The sequence below is a fragment of the Erpetoichthys calabaricus genome, chromosome 14 (assembly GCF_900747795.2).
Source record: "Erpetoichthys calabaricus chromosome 14, fErpCal1.3, whole genome shotgun sequence".
NCBI lineage: Eukaryota > Metazoa > Chordata > Cladistia > Polypteriformes > Polypteridae > Erpetoichthys > Erpetoichthys calabaricus.
The window spans coordinates 11,566,477-11,583,059 of NC_041407.2; the positions used below are offsets into that span (position 1 = coordinate 11,566,477).

General features: G+C 42.5%; 1 protein-coding gene and 1 long non-coding RNA gene across 2 annotated transcripts in view; one reads left to right on the forward strand and one right to left on the reverse strand.

Moving 5' to 3' along the window:
• LOC114665353 (potassium-transporting ATPase alpha chain 2-like) overlaps positions 1-4,354 on the forward strand; it is a 40,345-nt gene extending 35,991 nt beyond the window's left edge. Inside the window, exons 21-23 of the mRNA XM_051936539.1 lie at positions 557-658; positions 2,867-2,958; positions 3,921-4,354. Coding sequence (XP_051792499.1) covers positions 557-658; positions 2,867-2,958; positions 3,921-3,949 — 223 coding nt within the window. The 3' untranslated portion in view covers positions 3,950-4,354. The remainder of the gene's footprint in view (positions 1-556; positions 659-2,866; positions 2,959-3,920) is intronic.
• Positions 4,355-8,922: 4,568 nt separating this feature from the next.
• On the reverse strand, positions 8,923-16,072 carry LOC114665020 (uncharacterized). The gene is made up of 3 exons (XR_003718335.2): positions 15,941-16,072; positions 12,502-12,531; positions 8,923-11,864 (listed from the first exon to the last, which is right to left on the reverse strand). It is a non-coding gene; the product is annotated as an uncharacterized LOC114665020 (long non-coding RNA).
• Between the last annotated feature and the right edge of the window lie 511 nt (positions 16,073-16,583).

The window sequence follows — 16,583 nt, forward strand, 5'->3', positions numbered from 1 at the left end:
CTTTGACGCTGGGTGCCGCCAGTCTGCAAAACCGAGCGGAGAAATTGCGTACGCTAAGGTATGAGTTACCGTGGAAATGTGCGTGGCTTTACGCCAAGTTTAGGTTTTATACATCGCGATTTGAGCGTGGAAAGGTTCGTACGCAACATTTCTGTGCGTACGCACCGTTTATACATGAGGCCCCAGGTGTTCAAGGCAGCTCCTGATTGCCTCTTCTTTTTAATATTCTGTCAGAGTATTTTAGGTGTTCTCCCAAGACACCCAAGTGTCTGTTTCCCTCTAAAAGGTATTCCCAAAAGATTCCCTTCCGACTGGCACTCTAAAGTACCTGATTACTGCCCTTTATCGTCTCTGTCTGCTCACACTGAATGAAGAGGGACCCTCCTTTTTGGGTTCCCTTCTATTTCTTAGATCGTTCATAGCTTCCCTGTCCTGAACCTCCAAATTGCCACCTCTGTCCTTGGTAAACCCTTGCCATTGTGCATTTATATTATGTATAAATAAGTGCAGTGATTGGATAGGATTCAAACTCTAATAACCAAATATCTTTTTACAGGAACAGAGTTTTCCTGATGGGGATCGCTTCTCAGATCATTGTGGCCGCATTCTTGTCCTACTGTCCTGGAATGGGTGATGGACTCCATTTTATGCCACTCAGGTATGACTTCCAGGTCACATTTTCCTCAGTAAAATGTCTGGCTGTTTCACTGCAAACTATTATTAGCTGTCCTTTATAAGAGTTTCATGATTCAGCTATCTTAACCATTGCCTTCATGAAAGAGTTCCTATTTATTTTTAGGATTGGTAAGATGACTACAGTATTTGGAGTCACACCACTTGTGAAAATTCAGTTTCCATACTATTATCCAATCCCTCTTGTCATCTTTTCACTTTAATATATTCTGGAGCAGCTTTCAGTTACTGAAATTTCAAGTTCTGAATAACACCCATAGATGAGGACCCAATAGGTTGAGGGCTGTTAGGATTTATGAGAGCCTTCCCCACTAACCAGTTGTTTATGGAAGTGGGACTGTTGCAGTTTAAAAGTATAACTTCTTTGGTATACAAAGTACCTCACTGATATCAGAATTGGAGAAATTACTCAAAGAAATTGAACAGTAAATCTTCATTCCATTCTCATGGAATCTCGTATCTGCTTTAACTAAAATGTAACCCACTTTGCAACACCTGCAGTCTAACCACGCCTATCAGTGGCCAGAAAAATAAACTTTGAGAGGCAGCAGAAAAACATGAGATTGACCAATAACAGCTCTGAAATGCCCTTGCATTCATGCTATACTGAATGGATCAATGTGTACCTGTTAAACCCCATTGGTGCTGAGGCCTGGGTCTTGCAACTGTTCTCTCGCACTGATTACGTCTTTGTGCACACCACTTGTCACTACTATCGACTGAACAGTTTAGTGAAGTCCTGAGATAGTCCCTGTTGTGGTCACTCTTGGCCTCTGGTGGAGCACTTAGAAGACGATCGAATGTGACGAAACAGGAAGTAAAAGTCATAGCAAGGTTTCTGTAGGTGGAACTTTGGAAAGATCATTATCAAGCCTCAAGGGGCAAGAGAAAAACCTTCCCTCTCTCCTTTCATTGGTAACGTTCATGATTTGTGATGTGGTGCATTATCATGCTGGAAGTAACCTTTATAAGACAGGTAAATTGTGACCATGAAAGGATGCACATGGTCAGCAACAATATTCAAAAAGTCTGTAGCACTCAAAGGATGACTAATTGGTATTACTAGGTCTGGGAAAACATTCCCAAAACCATTACACCACCACCACCACCACCAGTCTGGACTGTTGACACATTGCATGTTGGGCTCATGAATTGATGCTGTTGGCCTTACCATCTGAGTGCCTCATCTGAAATGGAGATTTATCAGACTAGGCTATGCTATTCCAGTTTTCAGCTCTTCAGTTTGGGCAAACCTGTGCCCACTGCAGCCTCAATTTTGCATTTACAGTATGGCTGACAGGAATGGAACCCAAGGTGGTCTTCTCCTGTTGTTGCCGATCCGCCTCAAGGTTCAACATGCTGTGCATTTTGAGATGCTTTTGTGTTCACAAGTTTTACACAGTGGTCATCTGAGTTACTGTAGCCTTTCTGTCACCTTGTACCAGACTGGTCACATTCTCCTCTAACTGCTCTCATCAACTAGGTGTTTCTGTCCACAGAACTGCTACTTGCTGGATGTTTTTTGAGTAAACTCTCACGACTGCTGTGCGTGAAAATCCCAGGAGATCAGCAAACCAACAATTATGCCATGGTCCAAATCACTGAGATCACATTTTTTCCTGTTCTGGTGTTTGATGTGAACACAAGATAGACAGATAGAACTTTATTTGGTATCAGAGGGAAAATTGGCTTTCTATGGAAGCTTGTTAAATACATAAATATAGATAGATAGATAGGCACACACACACACACTATAGTCTGAGTACCCACCACCATGACAAAAAAGGAAGAAAATCAAAAAGAAAGGAAAACCTCTGACTTGGTGGTTCCAATTGCACATGATTTTGTTTTAATTACCTTCTCTTCTCCAGAGTGCATCCCATAACTGAGCCTGCCCTTTTAAATAGTTTGTTGATTCAGTGGGCTTCTCTTCAAGTGATGTTATCGACCCAGTACACCACACTTAAATAGTGACACACATTACCTGAGCTCCATACCTGTACTCGCATGATCCGATGTACTGTGCTGCTGCCACGTGATTGGCTGATTAGATAACTGCTTGGACAATCAGCTGCACTGGTGTTCCTAATAATTTATTCAGTGAGTTTATGTTCACAATTTTAGCAGCAAGTCATTTTCTCTGCTGGAACCCACCCTTTTGCTTGCTTTACAGAGTCCAGTACTGGTTTGTCTCTGCGCCATATGTAATCCTTATCTTCGCGTATGATGAACTGAGGAAGCTGATCATCAGAAACTTTCCTGGATGTAAGTGTTTACAGAAAACTTTTGCCATTATGTTTAAACCTAACTTGGCCTGCAGCTTTACTGCCCACAGTACATTATTGATTGTGTGGTAGAAAAATGTCTCTCTTTGTAATAATACAATCTTATTTTCATTTAGTTAATGTAAAGGGCCCCAGCAGAACTAGAACAATTACTTAATGAATTAAAGACGTCCAGAGGATTGCTTTAAAATTCCAGCATGTTTCCTGTCTGTGTGTATATTGCATATTCTCTCTGTATCCATGCTAATCGGCTCTAGTTTTCTTAAAGATATGTAAATATGCTTAACATACAACTCTAACTTGACCACACATGGCTCAGTCTGTGAAAGAAGGTGGGGCCCCTTCATTGGTTGGCTCCTGCCTTGCAGTCCGTGTTTCACAGGTAGATTCCAACTGCAGCATTCCCTGAAGTGTTAGAGGGGAGGAACAAGTCATGTACAAAATGAGCAAAGTCTCACTCGGATGATGGCACCTCTGCGTGGTATCATACCTCAGTCCAGACTCTTCATGAGTAGCTCCTAGTTGGTGCAATGAACGGCCCACCACCATCTGAACAGCTCATTCCCTCAATATGTTTCAGAAGTGTTTTGAGGACCCTCTTATTTGGTGAATTTCTGTCTAATTGATATTAGCTGTTCGGTCTTTGTAAACTAGGAATTGTCTCTCACTTATATTTTGTTCTGAGCTCTCCACTTGTGATGATCAATTTTGTTACCTTGTCCTATAACACCTGTAATCATACAGTCCCCCGGACTGATGTTAACTCAGTTATGTTGACCTCCTTTGTAAGTCGCTTTGGAAAAAAAGCAAATGTAAATGTACTTGAAAGCATAATGATTGTGGCTCAGCTGCATGACAGTGTCACCTGTGCAAATGCCAGAAGAAGATGTCTCAACATAAATTTCTGTATATTCTTAATGTACCTTTACTTGTGCTTTACAGGTTGGGTGGACAGAGAATTATTCTACTGAAAAGGAGTTCACCTGCCAGCCTTTGTTGTAAATTTCCCTATCTGTACACCATAAAACATCTGGAACGGCAATGCGACTGCCACAACAGCACCTTTTCTTTCCTAGGAACTTACACACTCCATACAATGAAAAAAAAAAAAAAAAAAAAAATATATATATATATATATATATATATATATATATATATATATATATATATATATATATATATATATAATAGCATGCCACTGGATTGGTATGAATAAATATAAAATATTTGTAGTGTGTAAATAATGCTACAAACTTTAACAGACAGAGATCTTTGAAACTGTATTTAGCCTCCTGTTCTGTGTAACAGTATTATGCCTGTATGTTTTGCCTATAATGTTGATTTTAAATAATAAAATGTTTTATATTTTGTATTTACTGTATAGTTACATGTAATTCTTCTTTTTGGTCTCCGTGTAATAAAAAGGGAGGATGGTTTCCCAATCACTGTCCTCATGGTGGTACACTGGTGTGAAGCCAACCTGGACACAACAGACAGGAGACAGGTTTTGCCACACTACACACACTTATTTACAATCTAAAGTGCCCAAAATACCAGTCAACATAACACCATTTAGTCCCTTCTTTCCGCCAGTCCTTCTCCCTCCACTCCTCCTCAGGCTTTGTCCTCTTCCTGCCGACTCCAGCTCCACAATGGTGGGGATTGGCCCCCTTTTTATAGGGCACCAGGTGCCCAACGAGCTTCTTCTGACCACACTTCCGGGTGTGGCAGAAGTGTGGCCAAATAAGGCCCTGGAAAGGTCTGTATAGCTTCCCCTGGCGGTGGCCATGAGTTCCAACAGGATTGAGCTCCCATGCTCATGACTCGTGACCCTGATGCAAACCAAGGGAGCTGCCCTCTTTTGGCCCAGTGGAGAAAGTGTCCTGAAAATACTCTCTCTCCCGGTCCTTCCACACTCTGGGCATCCCGGCCAGGTAAGAGTTCCAGCTGCCCATCAACTGGTTACGGACCAAGCATCCCGAGTTTAAATCTCACACATGGTCATTATTTGTGTGGAGTCTGCACATTCTTCCCATGTCAACTTGAGTGGTCCTCTGTGCATGTTGGGCATCGCTGTGAGTCCAGAGTTTTTTTTTTCCCATCTTGCAATCCAGAATGAATTCCTGCCTCTCATTAACCCAAAATTGAATCAAGAGGGTTAGAAAATGTATGTAACTTCATAGCTTACAGACACAATATTGTGCTTATAGAATTCTGATGCTTCTCTATTCTAAACAGAATATGCTGCAGAACACGTGGTCTGAATAACCATGTAGGCAGTGCAAAGTGGGGGTTCTGCCCCACACAGGATTTAAGAGAGTGCCATTCAGGCTGTTTACTATGCCACGCCATTTAGTTGACATGAGGCCTATTTACAGTTAGGTCCATAAGTATTTGGACAGTGGAACAATTTTTGTAAGTTTGGCTCTATACACTACCACAATGGATGTGAAACAAAGAAATCATTATGTGATTGAAGTGTAGACTTTCAGCTTTAATTTAAAGAGTTTAACAGAAAAGGCGTATGAGCCATTTAGGAGTGACAGCCATGTTAATACATGGTCCCCCTATTTCCAGGGGCTCAAAGGTATACGGACATTTGACTGACAAGCTGTTCCAAAGCCAGGTGGGAGCAGGTCCCTCATTATTTCATTAGCTATTGTTATGGCGTATAAAATATGTACATTTTGGTTTAATTTTCCATTATATTTTGTTCGAGACAAGACAACAGATGAACTACATTTAAAACAAATCAAAGCAGGTTTTCTTCCCTTACACCTCACTTTTAAAACAGCTGTTTCAATATTGAAAGCAAGACATGCTGGTGACTCAATTACTTTATAACCTGGGAAAGGAAGACTGAGCCGATGCCTAATTATTTTACAGCCTGAGAAAGGAAGATCTACCGACACCTCAGAGAACATAAAAGGTTTTATTGTTTGGGAAAACGGACAGTGAATTAATTCTTCATATTGACAGCCAGCCAATCAGAATATCTATCAATCACATCTTGTAAAACCCCCTGGTACAATTTTAGAATAAATATGCCTCATTTGAAAGCAACATCAAAAGAAGAACAGAAGAAGAAGAGAAACAGCGACAATGGCTGAAGACGTCACTGGTCCTCAGAAAAGCATCATGAACATCAATTGCTAAATTAAACACCATCCTGGGACATTCATCCTTGACATCTGTAACTTTTTCATAAGCTTTTTCTAAAGACTATATATATCCAGACTTTCCCATCAGTACCTATTTTTTATTATTCTTTGTTCCACTGATATTATCATTCTTCTAATAAATACCATGCTGCTTTTAACTTTCTATGCTTTGTCTTCATGTCTTGAGTGATTGAAGTAATAAGGTAGATTTCTTTGAGCACCTAGTGCAGCCAGATATTTGCCATTACCTCTGTGCTGCAAGGTTTATTAAGGCTGAGGGTGAGAGCTCCACTCAATAGTAGGAACAGTACGTGAAGAAGGTATTCTTGGCTGATAAATGGCCTATAGTCAAGAGTGCTGAATCTTTGTATGTTTAAATGTATTCTTGTAGACCAAGAGTAATATTTAGGTCTGAGATATCATGAAAACATATGTTGTTTGTGCCGATAATAAGTAAGTCTCTTGAAGTGCTCAGTGACAGGCTGTGTTATTCCTAAAGCACTTGTGTGGTTTAAAGTGCTAGAGGTTAATCAGCATGTGTGTGCCATTCATGGGGCACTGTTGTGGTTAGGGTCTGTGTGTATGCGTATAGCTATGTATGTGTGTGTTCATCTTAAAGTGCAACAGCAGACCAACCCAATAACGAATTTGACGAAAACACTTACCCTTGAGAAAACAGGTAAAGGGTAACTAGAGGGAAATACTACGATAATACAGCTATTAAGTAATTTATTCCAAGAGTGGAATTTGCATTTGGAAGTGTCACTGTGAACTCTCAATAGGAGATCCAAAGAACTAAATGCAACTAAAAACAGGCCATCATTAGGCTGAGAAAACAAAACAAACCCATCAAAGAGAGCAGAAACACCAGGAGTAGGCAATCAGTTGGTGCATTCTTAAAGAGAAGGAACACACTAGTGAACTCAGCAACACCAGAAGGCCTGGACAACCATGGAAGACATCTGTGCTGGATAATCACAGAATCCTTGGTGAAGAGAAAACAATTCACAACATTTAGCCAAACCATAACAACTCTCTGGGAGGTAGACCTATCAACAGCAAAGTCTACAATCTAGAGAAGACCTCATGAAAGTAAAGACAGAGGGTTTACCACAAGGTGCAAACCACTGGGAAACCTCAAGCACAGGAAGGACAAAATAGACCTTTCTTAAAAAAGTAGTCCAGTTCTGATACAGTTTTCTTTAGACAAATGAAATTAAGTTCAAAATGTACAAGAATGTTGGATAGAGAAGAGAAGGAATGGCTCAGGATCCGATGAATACTACATCATCTGTGAAACATGGTGGATGCTGAGAAATGGCCTGATCGTGCATGGCTGGAAGTCAGTCACTTGGCATTTATTGATGATAGGACTGCTGGTAGAAGTAGCAGGATGAATTCTGAAGTGTACAGGACGCTATACTGTCTGTTCAGATTCAGCCAAATGCTGCAAAACTGATCAGAATGCTTCACAGTTCAGATGGACAATGAACCAAAACATACTGCGAAAGCAAACCAAGCGCTTTCCAATGCAAAGAAGTGGAATGTTCTTCAATGGCCAAGCCAATCAACTGACCTCGACCCAGCTGGACATGCATTCCACTTACTGAAGAAAAAACTGATGGCTGAGTGTCCAACAATTAAACAGCGGCTGAAGACGGGTGAAGTAAAGGCCTGGCAAAGAATCACTAGGGTGGAAACCCAGCAGTTGGAGATGGCCATGGGGTTCAGACGTCAGGCAGTCATTGACTGTAAAGGACTTTCAACCAAATATTGAAGATGACCATTCTATTTATGATTATGTTAGTTTGTTCAAATACTTTTGAGTCCCTGAAAATGGGGGGGTGGGGGGTGCCCTGTATAAAATGGCTGTCTTTTCTAAATGGCTCATACAATACTTTTGTTAAACCCCTTGAATTAAAACACTTCAATCACATTTCGATTGCTATGTTTCAAATCCATGGTGGTGGCATATAGAACCAAAATTAAAATAATTGTGTCATAACACTTAATGGCAGGCTGGTGCTGTGGTAGCGCTGCTGCCTTGCAGTAAGGAGACCTGAGTTCGCTTCCCGGGTCCTCCCTGCGTGGAGTTTGCATGTTCTCCCCGTGTCTGCGTGGGTTTCCTCCCACAGTCCAAAGACATGCAGGTCAGGTGCATTAGCAATCCTAAATTGTCCCTAGTGTATGCTTGGTGTGTGTGCCCTGCGGTGGGCTGGCACCCTGCCCGGGGGTTTGTTTCCTGCCTTGCACCCTGTGCTGGCTGGGATTGGCTCCAACAGACCCCCGTAACCCTGTGTTAGGATATAGCAGGTTGGACAATGACTGACTGACTGACACTTAATGGCCTGACTGTATGTGACCTGATGCAGGCCATACACTGAAGCATTATGCCTAACTTTGTTTCCTATCCAGCACAGAAATAACCTTTAAAATTTTTTTTTAAACTTACTATCTATACTTTTTTGAGCGCGTGGCTCTGTTTTTTTGGTTGGCATTGCATTATGATCAGGTGCTTACAAGAGACATGCAAGTAAGAATTTCATTGCACTATGGACACCTGAAAATAAATATCCTTGAGTTGACTTGAGTGGTCCACAAGCCCACCAATACCTAAACATTTCTCTCCGTGTAAACTGCACAACCCCAAATAAAAACCAAGACATGAGAGAGAAGAATGATTTCTTTGATTTATTTCAAGCATGTCAGCCCTCTGTCTCTCCCTTGACATTTTTTTTTTTTTTTTTGACAGTTTGTTCTTTCTCTTTCTGATTTTTCCGCTGTTGCATCAAATAGTTTTACGGGAGTGCCTTGACACCTTCTCCCAACCATGTAGCACCAGAGCGCAGGCTCGCCGTGCACCACCCTGGGCATCTTTAGACCTGACTTGGCACTGTAACGATGGCAAGACCTTAGAGACGGACCCTGCAAATTCGTTTTCCGTCTTTGGTTGTCTTTTGCTGGATAAGAACATCAAACACAGTAGTGGGATTTCACTTTGGCTAAACCGTAAAGTTCCCACATGTCCACCAAGTCCATTTCCAATTTGTTCTTTGAACCTCAGACTCAAAAATCAATGAAACATTATGATATGGCTGTATAATAATAATAATAATAATACATTTTATTTATATAGCACCTTTCCCATGCCATTATCTATTATTATATAGTTAACCAATTAGAAAAACATGTTAGGTGTGTGCAAAGGGGAATGTTTAGAAGGATAAGACATTTCAGGGAATTTTGTGTCATATTTTTCTCCTCCATGCCAAGATGGACGACAGCTGGAATGCAGCTTGATGCATGTGTTTTGTCCCTTTCTGTTTCACTGAGTCAGGGTGAGGCGGAGTTGGGGGGCTCGAGAAGATGAACAATTAGATTTGTTTGCCTTTGGCATTGCATTGGAGTGGAATGTGGCATGGAGGAGCAGGAAGTCATTACCCAGGGGTCTGTCAAGGTAACCATAAGGGGGAAAACCATCAACCTGCCTGAACTGATCTTACATTTTGTGCTTTTGACAATCTGGCAGAGCATTTTGGGTCTTGAACGTGATGCCATGAGAAGGGCAGAGGATGGCTGAAGAGCAGACTTGGGTGGTTTGAGAGTCTCGTTCTGGGCCTGCGTGTGTGTAGAGGGGTAATATATTTGTGTGGTAGGATTTGAAATCTAGATGAATCACCAGATCGAGAAAATGTTAGATAGCAAACGTTAAAATTAAATTCTAAGGTACTAAATTAATCCTTGGAGGTGTACACACACACACACACATATATATATACAGTATATAGATATACACGAGGAGGGACCCAAAGATAATGAGAATTGTGAGGGGCATTAGTTCCGATGTTTGTCGTTAGGTGCATCTACTAGACTGTCCTCTGCATCATTTGGCCAAGCGGAGTCCTCGAAGTGCTGAAGCGATTGCGTGATGCAGTGTGGAGAAAATTACCTGAATTGTGGCAATCAGGCGAGTGGCTTCAGTATCACGACAACGCTCCCCCCTACACAGCACTGAGTGTGCAGAAGTTTCTCACGGAAAAGGGGATGACAACAATTTCCCACCCACCCAATCCCCCCCCCCCATTTCCCGGACCTTGCACCCTGCGATATTTTCTTATTTCCAAGAATGAAGAGGGACATTAAAAGAAAACATTTTCAGGATGTAGAGGAGGTCGAGAAGCAAATGATGGGGCACTGGAGGCTATCACTTTGCAAGGGTTTCGAAACAGTTTTGATCAATGGAAAAAGTGGTGGGACAAGTGTATTGTGTCTCAGGGAGAGCATTTTGAGGGTGCCTAAATTTTGGAAATGTTCTGAGAAATATATGATTTTATTTTTAATTCTCTTTATTTTTGGGTCCCCCCTCGTGTATAATTTAATTTAAGAGTTTGCTCTATATATACTGTATATAGTGAAGTTAATCTGGGTAGCAAAATGTCCAGCAGAGGATGCTACCTTCACAGCAACAGCTGTTTCAAGACCGCTGTAGGCCATTATATAAGCCCTATTACAGGGTTTGAGGTTCCCCAGACCACTAAGGGGTGATGTGTTGTATCCTCACGGGCATCCTGGAGAGGACAACCAATCTGGAAGACACCTCTTTAGTGGGGCTAACATGTGGGAATCTGTGGTGCTGCTTCTTAGGGTCCTACCCAAACAACACCAGAGACCATTGACAGCGGGGACCCCGGAAGTGCTTACAGAAATGTACACAGAAGGGGGTTGGGTCACAGTATAAAAGAGGCTTGTCGTTCCTCAACCACCTTCTGGGTACCCTGCTGTAAAAACTTCCAGGGGTCATCAATGTTCCTTTGCTCAGACAGCTTTAAGTTTGAGAGGCAGCAGGTGACGAGTTCAGCTGGACAGATGGAGGAAGGAGACCGACAGTGAGCAGGAGAAATGTGGTAACAGAGAAGCCAGGGGGTTACTGTTGTTTAGTTAGACTCCAGAGGGGCAGAAGGGTTTATCATTTTCTGTGTTGGTTGTACTTTATTGTTCCCCTGTATCACTGATTGAGATTTGGTTATCAGAGTCTTTGTTTTGCTTGGTCAGTTTGGACTCCTGGATTGGTGTTTGGGGATGTGAGACGCCCCCTACAGGCCACATATATGTATATACAGTATGGATGCGTGAACAGTAGTGTGCACTGCTGCTTCCACCGTTATGCGATGTTATCATATGAGCAGTACACTGGAATGGCAGGGGGACACTCAGGTGTGTCGTTGGCATCTGAATTATGGTTTTTGGGGTTTTTTTGAGGAAATATTTGAAAATTTAGAAACGCTTGAAGGAGTTTGATGGCTTTTCACTATTTTGGTTATTTTGGTTTGTAGTTGTTTGAAGTGATCTCCATTTAGCTACCCCACTTCCCAAAATTATTCTGAACACATTTGTTTGTTGTCTTAACTAGGACAAAGAGGTTTGTTGTTTTTAGATTCTATGTGATGGCTATTTTGTCCGAGTCAAATTGAGCAGCTTGGAAGCTTTCACTCGTGTTCTTCTTCAAAGAAAGAGGGAACTGGCAATCCATGAATTGGGGAACTTGGCTTCTTCTTGAATCACAACTCACTTGGCACATTGTGGTGAGATATTCTTAGCCCCTTCTTGTCTACACATCCAGCTCAGACTTCTTCATTGGTATAATCAAACCAAGGTCTCTCCCTTCAGGTCCAAGATGCAAGGTGGCTTCCCACCTATGGAGGCGAGATTACCACATGTGGTAACCCTAGCAACAGAAAGAGTAAGAAGGAGCAGTCAGGATGGGATTTACATTGAGAAAATGTTGACTACTGTCCATCCATCCACCCATCCAACAATCCATCCATCCATCTATCCATCCATCCATTCATCTTCTAAACCCGCTTCATCCAGAGGAGGCACCTGAGGAAGCTCCATCCTATCCTGCACAAGACAGGAACAATCCCTGGACAAGGCGCCAATCCATCGCAGAGTTAACACACAGACAAGCATTTCAGGCAAGTGTTTGGTTATGGTGGGCATGTTGGTGCATTGGCTGGCACTGCTGTTTCACAGCTCCATGGTTCAAACCTCAGGCCAAGTGGAATTTTCCATTCTCCCCATGTCCACATGGGTTTTCTACAGTACATTGTAGGTCAAGCACATTAGCAGCTTTAAACTGTGACGGTGGGAGCGTGCAATAGACAGGCATCCTGTCCAGGGTTGGCTCCTGCCTCAAGGTAGACGCCATAGATGCCTGGATGGCATATTGGAAAATGCAGACTCAGGAAAATGTATGGGTTGGGATGACAGGACATTTACAGCAAAGGAAACAAATCAGAGGACTCATAATGGGATCAGAGGCAACAAGGCAAATTCAGACGAGAAACAAACTCAGAACTTACCCTAATGTTTCGTTCAATCATCCCGTGTTTCTGAAAAAGAAAAAAAAAAAAAAAACAAAAAACAAATAAAAACTAAAGGATTTACATTTTATAGACAATAGACAGACAGATAAATACATAAAAAAGGAACTGTATAATAGATAGATAGATAGATAGATAGATAGATAGATAGATAGATAGATAGATAGATAGATAGATAGATAGATAGATAGATAGATTTTAATTTTAGTGTAGTAGGCAGGATAAGATAGATAGATAGATAGATAGATAGATAGATAGATAGATAGATAGATAGATAGATAGATAGATAGATAGATAGATAGATAGATAGATAGATAGATAGATAGATAGATAGGCACTATATATTTTTTTAACCCAATCTTTATGTAATTCTTTATGTAATTCATTAAAACCACATGATCCAGTCATTGAAGAACAATTTCAAAATAAAAATTTTCATAATTAATAATTCCACATTGATAACTTCCAAACATTCTCATTCCATCCCTTCCCATCATGCAGACTCAGTTCAGCTTTTCTCGGTCTCTTGTATCCTGAAGGGTCGCCTACTAGACGTTAAAGATGTCTGTTCTGTTCATATATCAAGAGCCTTTCCAAAGCCCACAGAATTGATGCCATATGCAGGAAACTCTTCCCACCATGAAACGGTTATTTATCACGCAATGGAACCACACAATCCAGTAAAGTGCCATTTTAGAACCGTTATTTTGAATAGGCCACATAGTATAACATTTTCAGATATATTTCTGAGTTTCAGGGGATAAGTAATATGTACATTTCCCAAATCTGCCTAATCCATATAAAAGGGCTGCAAGGAGCCCGAGACGTCTCTTGGCAGCACTGGGAAACGAGACACAAGAACCAGCCCTACAACCTTCCAACCATTACAGGACATGCAGACCCACACCTTGCCAGTTTAGATTATCCAGTTACCTTAACAGACACCTAGAGAAAAAGTTACATGGTCACAGGGAAACACAGTCCCCTGGGCTCTCATTTATAAAAGTTTGCATGGATTCACAAGTGAAAAGTATGCATACACCAAAAAAAACAGGAAAATACATACACTAAAAAAATCTGATTTATAAAACCTGACGTAGGACACATTGCAATGCAGTTTACCTTTTGAAATCACAGTCATGATGTACAGGTGTGAACACGCCTCCAACCCCACCCAGTTGCCACCCTGAAACAACCATATATGGACTATGCTAATCAACCTCATACATATGCAAAACGTCATTGGCTGGCACTAAGCAACTGAGCGTGCAAGAGCATGGACAAGGTCTTAGTACCTCTCCTCTGCAATCTGGGGGTCCGGGAAAAGTGTAAGGTGCCAGTGACTGAGTAGGTTGCCACCTCACCTTGCACATGTCATGATGTGATTGCTGTTACAATGACTAGTACCGGCCATGTGAAAAATGGAGGGTTCAGCCAGTTACCTTACTATCAAACCAACCACTACCAACATTATCATCTCTGCCAAGGCTACTTTGCTTCAAAATAAATGAATCACGGGCTGACCCAGGCCACTGAGACATGACGTTTGTCAGTCACATCTTGAAAGGCTTGTGTGTTAATGGAATGTCACTGCTATCATGGTTAACAAAAGCAGCAGCATTCTCACACTATGCCCTTATTGCAATACGACTGCAGCCAATTGCTTATGTTAGGAGAACCGGACACGGCTGCAAACTACCTTTTCATCAAAAATATGTTTTATGTACAGTATTGTGCATCCATGCCATAAGAGAAGTGGATGTAGTGCCTCGTCGGTCAATTAATGGCCTCCAGCACATCAGGCATGATGGTGTGAAGCTTGACAGAGATATTCCTGACCTGTCAGGCAGTTCCTTAAGAAGTGATAACAGGTGGCTAATATAAAGTGACAAAAAAACAAAAAAGTTGTTAAAGGCAAATACACAGCATTGACCCTCTTAAGAGGGAACTAAAATAGAGTCTGTATGTCCTAGGCAATACTTCTGAGGTGTGATAGGTTTGTCACGTCGACGCACATCATGGTAACGGCTCAGTGATATCAATTATTATGCATGCAAGTCGTCGTTTAGCTGGTTTGGCTGCATTTCCCTACTCGATCCAGAATGTCGTCACTTCCCAGGTTCTCCAAAAATGTTACGTAAGCACGGATCAGAGTTGCTGTAAATTTATACCCACGTTCTCCTATCACTTTTTCATTTATAAATCCCGACTTTTGCATGGAGTGTTGCATAGGCACATTTCAGACAAGTATCCATCCATCCATCCGTTATCCAACCCACTATATCCTAACTACAGGGTCACAGGGGTCTGCTGGAGCCAATCTCAGCCAGCACAGGGCGCAAGGCAGGAAACAAACCCTGGGCAGGATGCCAGCCCACCGCAGGGCGTCAGACGAGTATGCAAGTTTTTTTTTTTAAATCTAATCCCAAGGGTTGTTGGTTTCCTCCATTGACCACCGTGCTCCATCCACCCCCAAACCCCCCCAACCCCACACCACACATATGGGCATAAAATACGGAGCTGGGACATATGCCTCAGCAGGACTGGAAGGGTGAAGCCCTGCACTGCAGAACATGAGTTCAAGAAATGGATGGACAGTTGGACCCTCAGAACACAAAGCTGGTGGACCAGCCATCCTGGAGGTGGCATATCCTGTGTGTCACTGCCAGACACCAATGCCCAGGCACTCCCCCACACTACCCATACCTAATCCCCCCCAAACCCGACTATCTTTACTAAGAGCATATTCCAGGTCGGGCGGCACGGTGGCGCAGTGGGTAGCGCTGCTGCCTCGCAGTTGGGAGATCTGGGGACCTGGGTTCGCTTCCCGGGTCTTCCCTGCGTGGAGTTTGCATGTTCTCCCCGTGTCTGCGTGGGTTTCCTCCAGGCGCTCCGGTTTCCTCCCACAGTCCAAAGACATGCTGGTTAGGTGGATTGGCGATTCTAAATTGGCCGTAGTGTGTGCTTGGTGTGTGGGTGTGTTTGTGTGTGTCCTGCGGTCGGTTGGCACCCTGCCCAGGATTGGTTCCCTGCCTTGTGCCCTGTGTTGGCTGGGATTGGCTCCAACAGACCCCCGTGACCCTGTGTTCGGATTCAGCGGGTTGGAAAATGGATGGATGGATGGATATTCCAGGTCAAATATGCCATCTGGTGGCCCTAACTGGCCTTGCAAAAAAATCACCAATTCCACCCTGCAGAATCACATTACGTCCAAAATGCAGGCAGCTCCTCCACATTTTTTTTTTTTTATTCGACATAAAATGCATCCCTTTGTCAAAGATTAACATTCTACAGAAACCCCCCTCTTTCTAAGCAAACACCCTCAGCAGAATGCTCTCCTGAAAGCTTCACTTTTTATCAAGAGACGAGCTTATTGAGTTAAGATGTCTGTCTATGAATATATAAAAGGCGCACTCACCAGAGCGGGTCTGCAGCTCTCTGCGGGAATGAGCCTCAGGTCTGAGGGGGATGCCTTTTAAAGTGGGGGGCCGGTGACGTTTCGAAGGGGAACAAATACCACTGAGCCACACACTTGGCCACTTTTGGACAAGAATAGAATGTGGAATTTCCGAAACCTTCACGTTACTGAGGCCGGCACTTCCTGTTTTCATCATGAAAGCGGAAATGGTTTATAGAGTCCACTTCTGAGATTTTCTATCTAGCTCAGTGTGGGCTTCAAATGCTACGTAAATAATACAAAGAAAGCAATTCAAGTCATTTTCTTACAGAGTTTTCCCTAATCAAAGGATTATAACAAAAAATGAAGATTACCCGAATAAGTGATCGCGATGTAAAGGGGGCTGCATGGGTTCAAATCTCAACCCAGTTACTTAACGTATCGGCACTGGCTGGGGGGGGGGGAGGTCCCAGGAGCTTAGGGGCCCACAATGTTTCTGATGTCTATGTATGTTTCAGTTTTGCTACCAAAACAGGGATCCTAGTGCACTGGGGGGCCTGTGATGATGTTAAGCCGGCCCTCCCGGAGTTTAAAAGATCTCCACGTGTCGGCTCAAGTGCTCCTCAAGTTCTGCAGTTCGTTTCCACATTTGCAAAGTGGCACT